This window comes from Eptatretus burgeri, chromosome 16 (genome assembly GCF_056783735.1).
Source record: "Eptatretus burgeri isolate ZD-2024b chromosome 16, Ebu_testis_v1, whole genome shotgun sequence".
Taxonomy (NCBI): domain Eukaryota; kingdom Metazoa; phylum Chordata; class Myxini; order Myxiniformes; family Myxinidae; genus Eptatretus; species Eptatretus burgeri.
The window spans coordinates 61,860,245-61,877,557 of record NC_140976.1 but is presented as its reverse complement, the minus strand read 5'-3'; the positions used below and the strand labels follow the sequence as shown (position 1 = coordinate 61,877,557).

Here is a 17,313-nt window from a genome sequence, read left to right as displayed (position 1 = left end):
TGAGTGGTATGGGTTATGCAAGGGAGACCGTGTGTGTGAGAGAGCGGTATGTGAGGGAGATGTCGGTTGGCATGCGGGAGCACGCAGCCGCGTCTCCCGGTGTGAATGTAATGGAATGGAGTGTGAGCGTCGTAACACGCAGGTGTGCGTGTGTTGAATGGCGACGACGACGACGACGACAGAGGAAAGAAAGCCGAGTAGCGGCTGTAGTTGTTTCGGGGACCGTGCCGGGTTCACCCAGCAGTGAGCACGAGGTCCGTGCTGTGCAACGCACGAGACCCCCACGTGCTCGCTTGCGAGAGTGAAGTCCCGGTCAGAAACGCACGCGGTGGATTTGCCGATCCCGCGGACGGACAAAGTTTAGGCAGGATTACGGATTTGGACCGGACGGGTTCTCCACGCGATCGTGTGTGTTAAGCTCCAACGGGCAAAGCACATGTGTTCGCGTGGGGAACCCCTCGAGACGTGGGGCTTGTTTTTTTTTTTATGCGCACGGTGACGTCATGGCTGCACGTGGGGTTGGAATCCGGCAGGAGGGGTATCCCTGCCGGATGGTACCGTCCAAGGAGGGACGAGGAACACGTGCAGCTGCATGACGTCACGGGCAGGTGCAAAGTGCGCGAGTTGCCGCGCTGGTGCTGCGCATGTAAAAAAAAAAAAAAAAAAAAAAAAAAAGCAAGCCTCACTTTCGGGTGCACAGGATTCCTGGGCAAGGGGTGGAAGACCCCCTTACTAGGGCACAGGATGGAAACTAGTTAGGGGGAAGGGTTAGCTTAGTTAGACCGACTTCATGGGGCAGGGGTAAGTCCTCATGGAGTCCGTGGAATGGATTAGTTAGAGGGATTGTAGCCAGATTTAGGTGGGGAAATTGATTAATGGGATTATTTGGAGACAGTGACAGACTTGTGAATGCGTAGAGGGGACGTCGCTTAGCTACGTAGTGTTAAATGGAACGTGCTACTAGTTTAAGGGACGACGTGGGAGCACGAGTTAGTTAGGGGAGGTAGTTAGAAGGATGGCAGAATTCAGCGGTGAGTGTGTTGAAGAGTTGGTGAGTGAAGTGGAAGCATGTGCTTGGGGAGTGAGTGAGGCCAGCGGGTCTGTGTGTGTGGAGCGAATGGGGAATGCATGGTGCGATGAGTGATTGGGGGGAGGAGTGACTCCCACCCAAGGGACCCCGGGGTCAGTGTAGAGTGAGTTCGGGGGTTAGTTAAATTACAAATTGGAGGTCGTTTTGTTGTTGGTGGGAGTGTAGGCTCGAAACCCATTTTGAGGGGTGCAGGAGCCCTGTTGACGGGTTGGGAGCATGGCTGCGAAAGGTGAGTATCGCTGAGTGGGTACTCCGGGCACCAGGCTAGTCGGCCGTGGTAGGCCAAGGGCCCATGGGGGGCCGGGATAGCGTAGTGGGCACGGGTGCGCCTGCTTGGTGCGGGGGCCCGGGGCGCCATTAGCCGCGTGGGCAGTGTTGTGGGCACGGGTGACCCTCGGAAAGGGGCCTGGGAAGCCAGCCTGCCACGTGTGCGTTTCAGGGGAGGTGCCATGGGGGGCACTCCCCGGTGTTAGGGAGCTGGTAGGCGAGGAGGCAGTGTAGTGCCCGGGGGTGCCATAGCGGGAGATTCGGCAGAGGGTCGTGCCTGCCAGAGGGAGCCACGTGTCCCAGCCATGAGACCGTGTGAGGGCACGGAGAGAAAATTGGGGGGCGAGGCCCGAAATTGTGAGGACACCAACACAGGCGACGGGAATCTAGGTTGTTAGAACCAATAGTTTAAGCGAGAGGCACTTGTTGAAAGCCCCGGGGTAGTTTAACAGTTAAATGGTTAGGGTAGATTAGGAGATGTACCCCTCCGCACCATCCATCCCCTCGCTCTCGTTGTGGGCCGCTGGACCCACTTTGGTTATAGATCGCCGAACTCTGGGGAGGCCATTCTGAGGCTTGAGTTGGGCCTCGACACAGGACGTTAGCTCTCCCTTACTCCCCTCCGGGAAGGGAACGTAGGGGTTGGGAGTAGGCTAGGTGACAGGATAGGTTAGCCGAACAAGGACAGTAAAGGGGGTTAGGGGACGATTTATAGTGGGGAAGTAAAAATAAAAATAAAAAGGTTGGGGCTAAATTGGGGTTTGACAAATTAAGGGAGTGGGTATGTACAGTGACAGGCAAAGGCGATAGGTGGGACGGAGACAGGAAGGTAGGTCCGAGCCCGCCTTCCAAGTGGCCAGCACCACGGCACTCCCTCCACCAACCTCCACTGAACGGCAAAGGCTGGCCAGCTTCATCTGCTGGCTGCGTTGCTGCAAGGCAAAGGCCGGCCCACTTCATCGGCAGCTGTTGTTTTGCTGCAAGGCCAGTGCCGGCTGGATCATCTGCAGCTGCTGTGCTGCAAGGCCTGTGCCGGCCGGATCGTCTGCAGCTGCTGTGCTGCAAGGCCTGTGCCGGCCCACTTCATCTGCCGGCTGGCTGTTTTTCTTCAAGGCCTGTGCCGGCCAGTTCATCTGCCGGCTGTGTTTGCCTGCGGCGGCCTTCTTCTGCGGGCTGTGTTTGCCTGCTGCCTTTGCAATGCCATGCCCACTGCCCCTGCTCACCAGCCCCCGTTCAATTTTTGCTTTGCCCCACCCCCCTGTTCATTGCCATGTGCGCCAGGATCAAGGCAACAGTTTGCAAGCTGCCAGAACTGCCCTGTTGGCAGCTACAACACGGGCCTGCAGTGGCGGCCCGTGCACCGTGTTTGCGTTCAGTTCAAACCATTCATCCATCCATTCGTTGTGTTCATTGCGTGTGCCACTTGAGCTGGCACGGAGACTACGTTTGTGCAGCCCATGCACCGTTGTGGTTCACTGCGTTCAGTTCAAACCATTCATCCATCCATTCGTTGTGTTCATTGCGTGTGCCACTTGAGCTGGCACGGAGACTGCGTTTGTGCAGCCCATGCACCGTTGTGGTTCACTGCGTTCAGTTCAAAAAGGAAGGCCTTGGACTGCGTGTGAGCAGCCGGCCACGTTCCCTGTCACCTGCATTGTTTTGAGCCAGAGACTGCATGCGAGCAGCCTGGCTCCCTGTTAACTGCTTTCTTTTTGCAGAGTTCAGTGATCCTGGGCCATGGTTTAGTGTAAAATTTGTAAGTTAAGGTTAAGATGTACTGTAAATATGAGTGCGCCCCCGGCATGTTTGTCTTAGCGCCGGCAATTTTATTTAAGTCGTCCGTGTGAGTGAGTTTGTTTAGGTAGTTATTCAGCCCTTAGGTTATTTATTTTGAGGACACGAATACCATGAATGTCGCACTCAGGGATCCGTAGGTAAAATGTACTAGGGGAAAACTACACATGATGGCACACGAAAATTTGACGACTCGGGACGAGTCTGTAAAAAGGGGAGGGGGTAGTGTTGTGGTTGACCAAATTCGCAAACCACCATTCAGGTCCCTTAGGTGAGATATCTCGGTCAGTATATGTGTAGTTAGGCCCAAACCTGTTGTCTAGAGGGAATAAATGTCATTCAAGAGGGCTGCGACTCTTCAGGATAGCCGTTTTTCTTTTACTATCTTTATTTTGGACCAGCCGCCATTATTACCACCACCAACCACGTCTCAACAGCCATCACACAACAACCACCAACCACAACGCGGCCATCACAACAACAACCACCAACCACAACGCCGCTTCACCACAACCGCCACGACCTTTACCGTCACAACTCGCCACCATCGCATCACCGTCATCTCGCGCCACTCGTGGGCACCAATGCTGGACTTGTGCGGGGCGCGCACCGAGCAGCGTGTTCAAAAACATCACGGACTTTCCGCAGAAAAACGGATCAAAAACGACTCACGCCCACTTTTGCTCCGTCCAATCGGTGAGCGAGGGGCGATTTGGCCCCGCCTCCAGGGCGTTGGAGGGCGATCGCTATATGCAAATTCATGGATCAAAAAGCATTCACGCCCACTTTTCCTCGGGCCAATGGGGAGCCAGGTGAAGGGTCGGAGGCAGAGGGTCAAGGGTGAAAGAGCGAAGCCACGGGGCTTATAAAAACGACTGCGTTCGTCAGACGAGTGGAGAAAGAGTTCAGTTGGAGAGTTGAGTAGAAGTTGAGTTGGAAGTTGAGTTGGAAGTTGAGTAAAGTGTGCGGGGTTCAAGAGAGTCGTCGGTGGAGCTGGAAAGAAGTGGTACTAGTCGGAGTGAAGAGGACGGAGCTGTGGAGAGGTGACGGCGGCGAAGGCGGACGAGGGGGTGCTCGCGTCGGTGCCGGGAGCTGCACACCAGAGAGGCTAGCAACGCGACCGAGGTGAAGGAGGAGACGCTCGCCGCAGGACCCGAGATTTTGTGAAATCCTCCTTTCCCCGAGCATCAGCAACCCCCTCCTGTTTCCCCCCCGCGCTGAGATAGTGCGACAAAAGGGGGCCCCCTTCCCACCCCCTACCAGACACTGTCCGCGAGGCCCGCGGAGTTGAGGCACCACCGCCGCTCCGCGTCTCATCATCAGACGGTAGGCCCGACACGGTCTCGGCCCCAGGCCCGCCTACCCCCCTCATCCTGGAGGGTGGTTCTCTTTTCTTTTGCTTTAGGAATATGTGTTGTCGGCGCCGTCTGTGAAGTAAAATTGTTTAAGTGTTGCCGTGTGCCCGGTAGTCGGATAGATCTGCATTGTTGCATTTGCTTTTTGTGTAATATTGCATTGTCTTCTTCTTTTACATGTGCTTTTGGTGGAATTGTATATGTGTGCCTTCCGTTCATCGCAAAATAAATGTGCTTATTGTTGAACTGTTTTCCCGCTTCGCTTCATCATTTCTTTCATTGAATCCCCATCTTGCTTCACGTAAAGGGTTGGTCGTGGGCTAAGACGCCCGATAATTAATCGAACCGTCGAGGCCGACGAATAACACCGCTCGGTTATCCCGAAAGTACGGAACGGGTCGGTTAAGTGGCCCGTGTCCGAAGTCGACCTGCGGCGAGGTGCGATCGCCCGGTCTACCCTCCGTGTGGGTACTTAGGTAGGTCGAATTTGGCGAGCAACCCTATCCCACGCGGGGGCCGATTGGCACGATCGCGGTGAGACCGAAAGGTCCACCCGTGACTGGTTCCCGGCGTTAGTCCGAGAGGGTCACGACTGGATTGTCCGTCCGGTGGGCGACGTGCCGCGATTCGAGTTACGTGGCCGTCAGCATGCCGGCGGGCGCGAATATGTGTGTGTGTGTGTGTGTGTGTGTGTGTGTGTGTGTGTGTGTGTGTGTGTGTGTGTGTGTGTGTGTGTGTGTGTGTGTGTGTGTGTATGTGTATGTGTGTGTAGTTATGGTTGTGGGGGTAGATGGAGGAATTTCATTGGAAAGTTATGGTTGTATAAAGTTGTTTGCTCCGTGGACGTGTTGGAGACATCTCAATATAGATTGTCGGGAAACTGTGAGCTTTTGTGTTACGTGTCACCACACAGGAGGGTGGTGCTGTATTAATTAGATAGGGATTAAGAACAATTCACCCCAGTACAGTATGTAATTGCCTTCTATGACTTTCTCCTGCGTTTTTGAATTTACAAGCCAGCCATGAAAGAAGTGCGTTATTATAACAACAACAATAAGACAGCTGCATGTTCAAGCAGGCGAGAAGCCCTGCCTTCCCAGTTTTCGGGCAAGCAAGCCACGCCCGGATGGTGGATGATTGAGTGGCGTGACATGAGAATGAAGAGGTTTTAGTTTTGGTTGGTTTTTGAGTTCGGTGTAAGGGACGCACGCAGTGGAGAGACGACGGAGCTCGGAGATGGTGTGTAAGAACAGGGCATTAAGGCTGGCTTTTCTTCGACGCATGAAAAAGACGACATGATTCTTGTATTTGTGCGGAGGCGAATTGGCTCGCGTGGTGGAGCCAGATGCTGGCCATTGACTCTTGGCTGGGTCGTGACAGATGGACCTCAAAGCCTCGTGTTTATCACTGAAGGGAGCGACGCCATTCTGCAGAAAACAGCTGCGTCGGTAAGCGCGATCGACGAAGAAGCCGCACGGCAGTTGGTGAGCCCTGGTGTTGAATATCGCTTCACGAATTACCCCACGTAGGTTTCCCGCCCAGAGAGCGGCTCGGCGCAATTTTGAGGCGCATCTTCCCACGAGGGACAAAGCGGCTTGATTGCAAAGTTCAATAAAGATCATCTCTGAACCAAGCTAAGTGCCAGAATAAAGAGAGGATTTTATTTTGTTTTGTTTTCCCCTTGTCTGTATTCAAGTCCATGTGTGGAGGTGCCTCGACTTTAGACCTTAATTACTTCACGCATTATGATTACATTTTGACTTATACCCTTGTAAATATTTCTATTTTCATGAAATCCCCGTTTATTTAAAGTTGCTGTGTCTGTGTATTTGTCATGGGGTTCGAGTATAAACCCCTTGTGTTGTGCTTCCGTTGCTCCGCCAGTGTCGCCTGCCCCTCCCATACGCGCTATAATCTCTGAGGATGACGTGTCCGCCTCTGAAGGAAAACACCGACCAGGCCCTGATTGGCCCGGGCCTGGTCGGTGTTAACCGCCCGTCCACCACAATTGGGTCGGGGGGGGGGGGATTAACCTCACCACCAAGACCCGCGACAATATATCGTTACGGTTCTCGGAACCGTATCCATACAACATACAGTTGTCCCGAGTCAGTTATTTCATTACTATACGTGTAGTTAGGTCCCTACCTTTTGTCTAGTGGGAAGACGAGGGAGTGTGTTGTGATGGGCTATAGTTAAGATTAATAAATCATTTTTTTCCCTTTTATTTTATTAAATCATTTTCCCCTCCATTCCACTTCCCACTCTTCCTCATTTATTTTCGAGTTGAATTCATCTCGCTTGCTACCCTCGTTTCACTGGCCACAGCGTACCACCGTCTATCCAGCGACTCGTTTTCTGAGGCAGAAGCCTGAACTTCGCTATGAAAGCCGCATCAGCTTCCACCTTTCCAAACCCAGACACGCGCGGCATGGGTGGGCCAGACCGGCGTCTGGCCAAAATCCCGCCCAGAAAGGCGGAACACATGAAGGCCCGGTCCAATCGGGATGTTCGTACGATGAGGTCGGCTTCGCCATGGCTCCTCCCCGAGCTCCAGGCTGTATGAATCATGGACTTCCGAGTTGGAAGTGGTCGTTGTCGTTGGAATTGTGAAGAAGTTGGGGAGGTTGAAGAGAATTGCGAGTTGTTTGGTTGTTGAAGAGAATTGCAGGTTGGAGAGGTTGACGAGAATTGTTGTGAAAGTGTTCCTGCTGCCTGGCTCTGCCTATGTCTCACCTCAACGGCCCGCCTACTGTACTGGTCCTTGCCCACACGACCTCGACCAAACCTCTTGTCTGGTCTTGCTACTGCTCAACTCTCACCATTTTGGACTCCACTCTCCTCCATTCAAGCTCCTGCTGCAGACACTATTACCACACATGCAGCTGTGGACCGAACTGCACAGCTTTTGTCGGGTGCCGCACCACGGAGTATTCCTTCCCCCGAAACGCTCAGGTAGCAAAAACTGTGACCTCAACTCCCTCCCTTCTTGGCTGCAAAAGTCCTTTGCCTCACAATTGGGTTTATTTTGTCTGAGTGTGTTGGCACCTGTCCGTTACATAAGTCTGTACAAGATTTTTATTGTTGTGATTGTTGCTTTATTAATCTTGTGGCAAGTCTGCACTGTGTCAGCTTTTGTAAGTTGCTTGTAAAATTGCCACACCACACCTCTCTCATCTTTCCCCTGCATTACATACTGAATAAACCTTTTTGTTGTGCCACATGCTTTTCCCCACCTTATTGTAAATAAATAATTGTAGAAATGTTCCCAGCTCGTCTTTGTCTTTTACTCCATTGGTCCAGCATGGTTCGAATCTGAGTTTAGCCGGGTCTTTATTCCCGATAATCTGTTTCTTCTAGCCGGTACGTCCTGGGCAGTGCCGCACGACTGCATCCGATCCGGAAAGGTAGTCGGTAGAGTGATCCGGTTTGGGCAAGGCGTACCAAGGGCGTGGTTCCCCGGTCGTCAAAACCACGTGGTTAATTAGGTAACTTGTTTCTAGACAGGAGGACCCTATGTCACGCGGTTGAGTTATTGGCGTCCACGGTCGGTTAAGCGACCCACCGCATCACGGAATTATCTGTGAGTGACGGCCTACAATTCCGGGGAGTCTGGTGGGAATCGACGTAGTTTCCCTCACCTTGTGGTCGTTGTCTCCGCCAGACCCCCAGCCCGCAACAATATACATATTCGTACATACTTCACATTTCAAGTTCCATAGCATCAAATCTAAGTTATAATATACAGTAGACATCTGAAAACATTTTTAAGTGCAGTTGTCCACATGAAAAAGCTCAGTACCTGTCGGCATCAAAAGAGTCAGGCAGTAAGTCATAGCATCCCTCCGTGTAGTCCGTCTGCAAGGCATGCTTGCTGGGATAGTAGTCAGTTGTGAGAGGCAAACATGCAGGAGTGGTGAGGGATTTCCAATCCACACCAACTGTGCAACAGAAGCTTGGCACTACAGGAGGAGACTGGTAATCAACTTAAAATGGAAACACACAATGCGATAACAATATGTACAGATACAGTGAAAGACAAGGAGTGAGGATGTGGTGAAACAACAAAGGGAAGGAAGGGTTAGGAGTGGGGAAAAGGAGAAAAAGAAGACACAGTGTAAAATTAATTAGTTCAATCATCAGTTTTGTGCACAAAAGGTTAGTTTACAGGTTTCACAAGCACACACCTTACAGCCCATCACCGATTAGGTGCTGAAATGATTCATTCTGCAGTTGTGATCAAAACTCCCTCATCCTCATATCCTTTTTGAATCTCATAAAAATGTGTACTTATGGTGAGGAATGGGAAAGGGGGCGGGGGGAGGGGGAGTTGGCTGGGTAGGGAGTGAGGGTGGGTGAGGAGGTTTAGCGTTAGGGTTTCTACCTCTTTAACTGAACAACCATCAAGACTTCATCTTTATGCTGCCCTGCTATGGTATCGTTTTGCTGATAGATTGATGTATTTAAAAATTCTTATCCATGCAATGCACACGCTTTGTAGTCAATATTTATTTGATAGTTGATTGCTACAGCTTTGCATTTTCAGGGTAAAATTACAAATTTAAGAAGAATCACAAAAGCAAACAGGAGGTGGGTGCGGGCAGGGCTAGAGGTTGCACAAACCAGAGTTTTATTCTCTACTATCTTCTCCATGAAAATGCAGCTGTATTTAAGCATGTACAGTAAGTACATTTATTTGTAGTGCTTGTTTGTTGTATTTTTTCTTCTTTTTTTGAGATGTCATTGTGCATAAAATTTGGAAGTTTAAGAGAAGCATTTAAAAGGTCGTGCTTGTGAAAGATCAAATAAAAAGCCAGATCGAGGTTCAGCGCAGCAGTAAGGTTAGCGAAAAGAAGAATCACACGGACAACCATTTCAGTTATTGCTGATCACACCTCGAAAATCCAAATTAATTAACAGCATTTTAAAACAGCTATTACAACAAACATCGGTAACCAATTTGAGGCCACAATGTTTCATTCGAAGCCAGGCTCTTTGACGAGAGTGAAAAATCGATGTAAAATTTATATGAAGCAGTTGATATCAAACAATCATTGAGAAATTCCGATTGGCAACATTCCATTGAGAATGGTTATTGTAAATGTGAAATTAAGAATAAGGTCATTATCGTGAAGGAAATGGCAAGGCTAGAATTGCACGACAAGGGCAAAATGTGCAAATTGTGAGTGAGAGCTTAGTGGGTGATTAATCACAAAAAAACGGGTTAGTTCAACGAGCAATCTCAAAACCACGTGCTAGTACATTGGCTTGGATGGTGAACACGAGAAGAGGGAAGGAAAACCCGTTACTCACGTTGCTTGTATTTAGAAAGAATCTTTAAAAAGGAGCATTCAGAACACAAACAACTTTGGTACAATTACTACTGAAACTCATATTGCTTCCTTGGATTTCTCTTGCTCGGAAACTACTTGTTACCACGTGAATATAGTCATGTACACCTTGAACAGACAAACAGGTGTGTCGCTGTAGTGAGTGCATATCACAGGCTGAATGCAAAAACAACTTGATCCCAGGATTCCTGGCCTTGCCACCTTATGTTATCCCTTCTTCCTATCCCAGATCTTTTATAGTCCCAGAGCCTTTTCTGCCCTGTCCTGTCCACCTGCACTCTTCCAGACTCATCTTGTTTATCAGCTTTTCCTGTCTGCTTACATGCTCCTTCTCTACTTATCCCACTTGTTTCCCCTTCTCCTGCCTACACCCTGACTTATTACCCATGCATGAGAAGCGAAAAGCGAGGTTAAGCAATTGGTTCACTTGTCCGTCTGTCCGTCCACCCATCCGTCCAGAAACGTCAGTTTACGATTGAGGAACAACTAGATTTCAATTTAATGCTGTATTTTGAATACGAATCGGAACATGAATCGGAAAACGAACCTGTAGTTTTGCAGTATTTTGGCTCAGAATGTAACCTAATCGCAGATGTGCAGGAGGAGTGAGATAATCTTTTTAATCTGTCTGCCTGTCTAGCAGTCAGAAAATAATTCCAAAAAGGAAATGTACTGTTTTTAAGGACGTTATAAATCACACATACAAGAGGCACAAAGAACTAATGTAACATGTTATAACAGGTGGTGTAATAATAACTGTGTCAATGGCGGTACACTTCTGGAATTTATATTTTTATACGGCCTTAAAAATCTTTATTTTACTTCAATTTACTGATATACTTAAACACTGCGTGGGTAAGGTGTTCTATGAACTCTTTAGTTTATACTGCATGTGTGTGCATTCTTTCCCCATTTCTCTGTCAATCTTTGAATGCCAACTCCAAATCTGTCATCTCACCCAGCTGTTATTCAGCTCTTCCATGAACCTCAATCTCCATTTAAGAAAAGTAAATAAAAAAATAAAGATAAAAAGACATTTTGCGGAATGACGAATATTCTCATACTTGAGGATAATGAATATATCTTGATGAGAAATACAGTGCTGTATATTATTTTTCAAATTCTCCCATGAACTTTGTTAAGTCCTGGTCCAACTCCCGATGGGTTAAAATATAAATTGGTCTTAATTGGGTATCGCTGTTGAGTCACATCAGCAAATGTATGTCAGTTCCTAACATTCTTACCAATTTAGCAAACAATAGATGATCCTTTTAACCATGTCACATTTAGCATGGACCCAGCTTTGGTAGAATAACAGAAGGCTTGTGTATGAACTTGTTAATTACAAAATGGAAAGTTGGATAACTGTGGCAGTGATGCGAATTGAACACTCACTGGGGTCCGCCAGAGGAGGAGAACTTTTCTCAGAACTGGAGCTTGTCAACAGTCTCCGCAGGCTATTTCCACCGACCACTGGAAAAAAAAATTCCACCATCAATTCGCAACATATATACAACTAGGATCAGTGCAAGCGAGGTTATCATTGCCCTCAAAAAGGTTTGGCTTGAATTACCGTCTGATCAACCACAATTCCAGGATGAGGTCTGTCCTCACTGCATCGGTCATGTCAGGACATATGCAGCCTGATGTATGTCTTATTGAATTATTCTTTATTCATGCAAATATCTTGAAATGTCGTGATATCACAAGCAATGGAAAATGAGACTCAAATTGTATATCGGTGTCAAAAAACAAAACAAAAATAAAATGATAGACTGTAGATATACATTTTTTTTTGTATACCTTGTTGAGGCTCGTGTGAGAGCTAACACACAACGCACAGCAAAGTGGGCATGAGACAAGAGGGGTGGGAGTGGGAAGGACAAAACAGTGGGGAACAGAGACATTAGTAGATCTGTGGAAGGGAGAGGGATGGGACGGGGAACATGGGGAACACAAGATGGACATTACAGGGACTTTCAGGAAGGAAAGCAGGGAATTTGAAGGAGGTGGGTTTGGGGTGGATTATCGGGGGAAGAAAAGATCGAGGATTTGGATGGGGGATGATAAGAGTTGGTGGTGAACAGCTGTTTTGAAGGCCTGGAGGGAAGAATGGGATTGAATAGCGTGAGGGAGTTTATTCCAAATGTGGGGAAAAAGTGGAATGAAAGAGTGAAGGTGAGCCCTGCGGAAATGTGGTGGGGACAAATCGCAGAGAGAGCAGGGAGGGGCAAGGCTGGAGAGGAGACGGAAGAAGACAGAAAGACCACCGACCAACCTGCGGTGAGAGAGTGAGAGTCTCAAAGACAGCCTCATCGCGGGAGATGCCAATGATCCCAAATGCCTAGGTTTCCACAGCGTGAAGCCGATAAACGTGGGAGGCAGGAGTACCAGTCCAGAGGGCAGAGCAGTACTCCATCAGGCTGCAGACGAAAGCTTTGTAAGTGGTCAGGAGCTCAGGTGGGCCGAGGAAGAACTTTGCACGATGGAGGATTCCCAGTCGGCGACTGGCTTTGGAGGCCAGGTTTGAAATGTGGCTTTCCCAGGAAAGGTCATGGCAGATAGTGAGACCCAGAAGCTTGAAAGAAAGGACTTCTTCCAGAGGATTGTTGAGAAAGTGTATGGGGGGGGGGGTTTCCAAACGGCCTTTCAGAGAGACATAGTGAGATTTGTCCGGATTGAAAGATATGTTCCACGTGTTGGACCAGTTTGTGATTTTACCCAGATCTGTAGTGAGCGAAGAAGCTGCTGCTTGCCGGTCTGAGGGATGACCGATGGTACGGCTAAGGGTGGAGTTATCAGCAAAGAGATAAAAGAGGATTTTCCAGAGAGTCGGAGAGATCATTGATGAAAACCAGAAAAAGAACAGGGCCCAGGAAGCTACCTTGGGGAACTCCAGCCTGGACAGGAAGAGGGAATGAAAGAACTCCATTTAGGGCCACACGTTGACTGCGACAGGAGAGGAAGTCTGTGAGCCATGAGTGGAGATGGCCTTGGATAACATAGGAAGAGAGTTTGGTGAGCAGGGCAGGATGCCAAACCATGCCAAAAGCACGTGATCTGTCCAGGGATACAGCTCTGATTTCATGTCTGGCATTGAGGACCTCTCTCCATTGTTGTGAGAGCAGAAGCAGCATATCCAGGGTTGAGTGACCTGATCTGAAACCAAGTTGATGATTGGAAATCAAGCCATTGGAGAAGAGGAAGGATTTAATGGCTGAAGTGATGATGGATTCCATAACCTTGCTGATGATTGGGAGAAGGCTGATTGGTCTCTAGTTGCAGGGATCTGTTTGTGCACCTTTTTATGCAGGGTGGTAATGTTTGCTGATATCCAAGCAGATGGCAGATGACCTTGAGCAAATGAGAGGGTGAATAGAACAGAGAGAGGGTGAGCAAGAGCAGAAGAGCAGTGGGCTGATGCCGTCTGGACCGGTTGCAGAATCTGAGTGGAGGTTTGATAGCAAGCTCTCCACCTTGTCAGGAGAAAAGGACACAGAGTCCAGGGACAGTTGGGTGTGACTAGGTAAGGTGGGTAGAGAAAGCGATGGGTTTTGGACAGAAGATTTAGCTGCAAACACTGAGTTTAGGCATTCAGCCTTTTCACGTGCGGTATCAGCAGTGCGGCCATTTGAGGTAAGGGAGGGGATGGAGGGGGAACATACACCAGAAACAGATTTGATTAGATGCCACCAGGATTTTGAGGAGGGAGAGAGGTTTGAAAGTTCAGACGAGCTTAGAAAGATGTTGTTTTCTGGCTCTCCGAAGGGTAGATACACACTTGTTCCAAGCTTTATGGAAGGAACTTAGATGAAAGAGTGAAGGTGATGCAACTGTGCAACCCTCAGTTGGGTTTGCTTTCCATGAGGCAAAGGCAAGTTGTTTCAGGACAACTGCCTCCCCACAAGCTTCAGTGAACCAAGGGTGGGTGAAAGGTTTGGACAACTGAAGACGAGAGGGGATAAATCTGTGCATGAGGGAGAGCAAGTTTCTTTGAAAGAATTCCCAGGATGAGTTGATGTTTGAGAAAGTAGCGATAGGAGACCAGTCTATAAGTTTGATGGCTGCTTGGAGACCCTGCCAGTCGGCTCGAGTGAAATGCCATACTCGACGGCGGTGAGGTGGTTCTCTGATAATAGCCATAGTGATGTCCACTTTGACAAGGATGTGGACAGAAGAACCGATTGGAGCGGAGGAAGGGCAGTAGATATTGTCAGGGAAATTTGTTAAAATCAGATCCAGAAGAGATGGAATTTGATATCATACATCATATAATTTGAAAACGCTTAAAACTGTTATTCAGAGAACGTAGTTTCAAACTGCAATTTGCAATTTAAAGTTTCATCTCACATTACGGTGGTGAGGATAAGTCTGGATATGGATTGGTGGAATATTTGTTTGATTTCAATCAAAACTATCAGAGAACCACAGTGCAGCTGGTGGCTGCTGGTTGCAGTGCCCTCTATTACCAGTACACTGGTACTCATTTTGCTGACCTTGGAAGGATGGCAGGCTGAGTAAATCCCACCTGGTGTTAATTCAATTCCCAACAGGAGCTCAAATTCAAGACCCCAAGATCTAAACCCAGCCACCTTAACCGTTAAGCCAACACCAGGCTTTGTTTGCTCATAATAAGCACATAAAGTCAGATAAGCATCTTCATGAAAAACAAACCAAAGAGCAAGTTCAATTTATAACAAGTCTTAACACACCACTCCATAATATATTTACATGATGTGACGACTCGGTGATGGTAGGTGGATCGGTCATAAGTTTGCCAGAAGACTTGTGCATCCACTAGCACATATGAACAAAGTCTTATTATGACTCTTCACTGATAATAATCATATACCTATAGAAATGCAAGTTGCATGGTTGTTTGAACAGGAAAAACGTCAGAACCACAGCACGTATTATAATGCTGAATTAGACTTCATTTAAGAGTTCTTGAGTCTGGACAGTGCATGCAGACATCTAAAATGGCGATATTAATGCAATTTCGAGTTATGTGCATTTTTGTGGCTGGTTTGCACACACGGGCGGTGGACAGACTCAGAGTCGCTGGTTTGCACACCGACCAGAAGCAAAAGATAATGTAACCACAAACGAGTCAGTTAATTCCGTCCAACATAGAATTATCTTTTCGTCGATTTACTTCACTGATCCAACAGTTAGATGGGTGTCAAGGGACATTCCGAGCAAAGTTCGTAAATATTCCACTCTATTTGGAACAAATTCCCTTACAAATGGAACCTGGAACTCTTTACTCATGCTTCCACTTTATTGTCATGCACATGAGAGGCATTCAAAAGAAAATGCTCACTTGGTGAGCCTTCTGTGAACAGAATGCCTCCTGTGAACACAATGCCTTCTGTGAACAGAAGCACAAAGTAAATTTTTTAAAAATGATTAAAAATAAATAAATAAACATAAATGTTAATTCCATTGCTCAAATTGTTTAATTAGCTTGGAGACTAATGCCTGTAGAATGGGTGTGCGAGACCTTGGAATTGCGAAGCGGAAGTTGCGAGACCTTGAGAATACAGAGGCATGCTGGGATCGCACACACGTGGTCGTACATTACAGCGATCAACTCACGATTTCTCGCTCCATCTAATCGTCTCTTTATTCCTTTCTAAGTAAATATTCTCCAACAACAGCAGCCCGATGGAAGTTTTTCCATCAAACTTCACATTCTTGCAGTACCGATCATTCTTGACTATCTTTCAAAAGAATGCCTGCATTGTAGTGTAGTTTTAGACATGTAACATGCATACAAATCTTAACAGCAAACTGAAATGAAGTTCGCTCTGGAACCCATGCTACAGCCTATTTAAAAATAAATATATACCACAGGATCTTCGACATTCACAAACTAGTGAAGGACTGATGGCTTAGCATCCCCTGTCATCGACCTTCAATCTAATCTTGCGTATGACAAATTACAGCTCACAGATCTAAGTCGAAGTTGGACAGCCAAGTCACAGCACTGTCTAATGTTCGGTGGATTGCACTAAATCCTTCATAAAATTGCCGTCGGTGACACTCATTCACAATGTGATGAAAAGTCTGATCTGGGTGAACACAGTCACATGTTGAGCTGTTTTTGAAATTCCATTTGTGGAAGTGGTGTCATGTCCTTGCATGGAGAGTACGTATCCATGCAAGGACATCGCACCAACTGCACAAATGGAATTTCAAAGATGAAATGCTCAGTTTTTAGTAAGAACAAGTTATTTGAACCTGAAGACAATACAGTTAACATTATTGTGAACATATGCTGTCAATGACATGACATGCCACCGAGAAGAATCAGGTATGAATATATTATGCTGAATGGTTTGTTATCCTAATTTTCGAATTGAGATACAAAAAAGCCATCATATAAACCTTTAATTTGCATTAACATATTAACAAATTGCCATTGCAGTCCTGTTCTTTATCGGTTCAGGAAAAAAAAATCAAGTGCAGCAGGGACAATATACAATGCTCGACTTCATTTTGAGAGGTGGTCTGCTCTTGCATCTCAGTGTTGCCAATCTGGCCATCTTTGTTGTCCATCCTACCACTCAGTAGTGGCACCATAATTTCCACAAAGTCTCTAGGAATGATCAAATGTGTTCGTTCATAAGACTCTTCCCAGGTCAGTGCTAGATTTCATTGGCAGTGGAATATGGTTGCTATCAGGGGAGATCGATTCCTCCAGATAAAACTGACAGAATAAGTTGAGTACATTCCTCGTTTCCCTCTCCATGCAGCTAGTGTTTATTTTGGTACACCAGGATCCTTTTTACCTTTCTGACTCCCAGCATTTCCCTTAGGGTTGACAAGAAAGTGCAGAGGTACCACATTTACCATTGACGTCTCATCTGGGGTCAATTCTGCCCCAAATACTTTGGGATCAGTGCTTCGCAAATAGGATGTTGCATCACAAAGTGCGTTGGAAATTGGATTTATATTAAGGCAAAAAAGCCATCTGCTGGTTGTAGCTTGCGGATGTTAAAGAGCTCACTGTGTCATTTACGAAGAGTGGTCGAGTAATTGCTGGTACCCGGGTGAAATTTCAAATTACTGCCCAAACCAGTTAGTTCCAGTGAGATATCAGGCCTGGCCTGCTGCCTTGTGAATTATTTTGGAACTCTACCTCCTGCGGCCATAATCATAAGATTATGGAATTATTTTTGGCCATCACAGTATTAGTAGTAGTAGTAGTAAGCATGTGCATGTGGAGCGAAAAGCGGAGTTAAGCAATTGGTTCACGTCTGTTTGTCTGTCTGTCGACAAATGTTAGTTTATGATCGAGGAACAACTTAATTTCAATCGAATGTTATATTTTTTAATATGAATCGGAAAATGAATCTGGAGTTTCGCAGTACTTTGGCTCTGAATCCACCCCAAGCACACATGTGCAGAGTAGCAAGGTAATTATTTTTACTCTGTCTGCCTGGCAGTCAAA

At 47.3% G+C, this 17,313-nt stretch overlaps 1 protein-coding gene across 8 annotated transcripts in view; it reads right to left on the bottom strand.

Moving 5' to 3' along the window:
* Positions 1 to 17,313, bottom strand: part of DEPDC5 (DEP domain containing 5, GATOR1 subcomplex subunit) — a 150,067-nt gene that overhangs the window by 53,353 nt on the left and 79,401 nt on the right. For 7 of the 8 annotated variants that reach the window (XM_085858670.1, XM_085858675.1, XM_085858671.1 and 4 more), the window contains 2 exons: positions 11,253 to 11,330; positions 8,309 to 8,492 (listed from right to left, as the gene is read on the bottom strand). In XM_085858670.1, coding sequence (XP_085714796.1) covers positions 8,309 to 8,492; positions 11,253 to 11,330 — 262 coding nt within the window. The remainder of the gene's footprint in view (positions 1 to 8,308; positions 8,493 to 11,252; positions 11,331 to 17,313) is intronic. The other variant, XM_085858668.1, reaches the window with a different exon arrangement.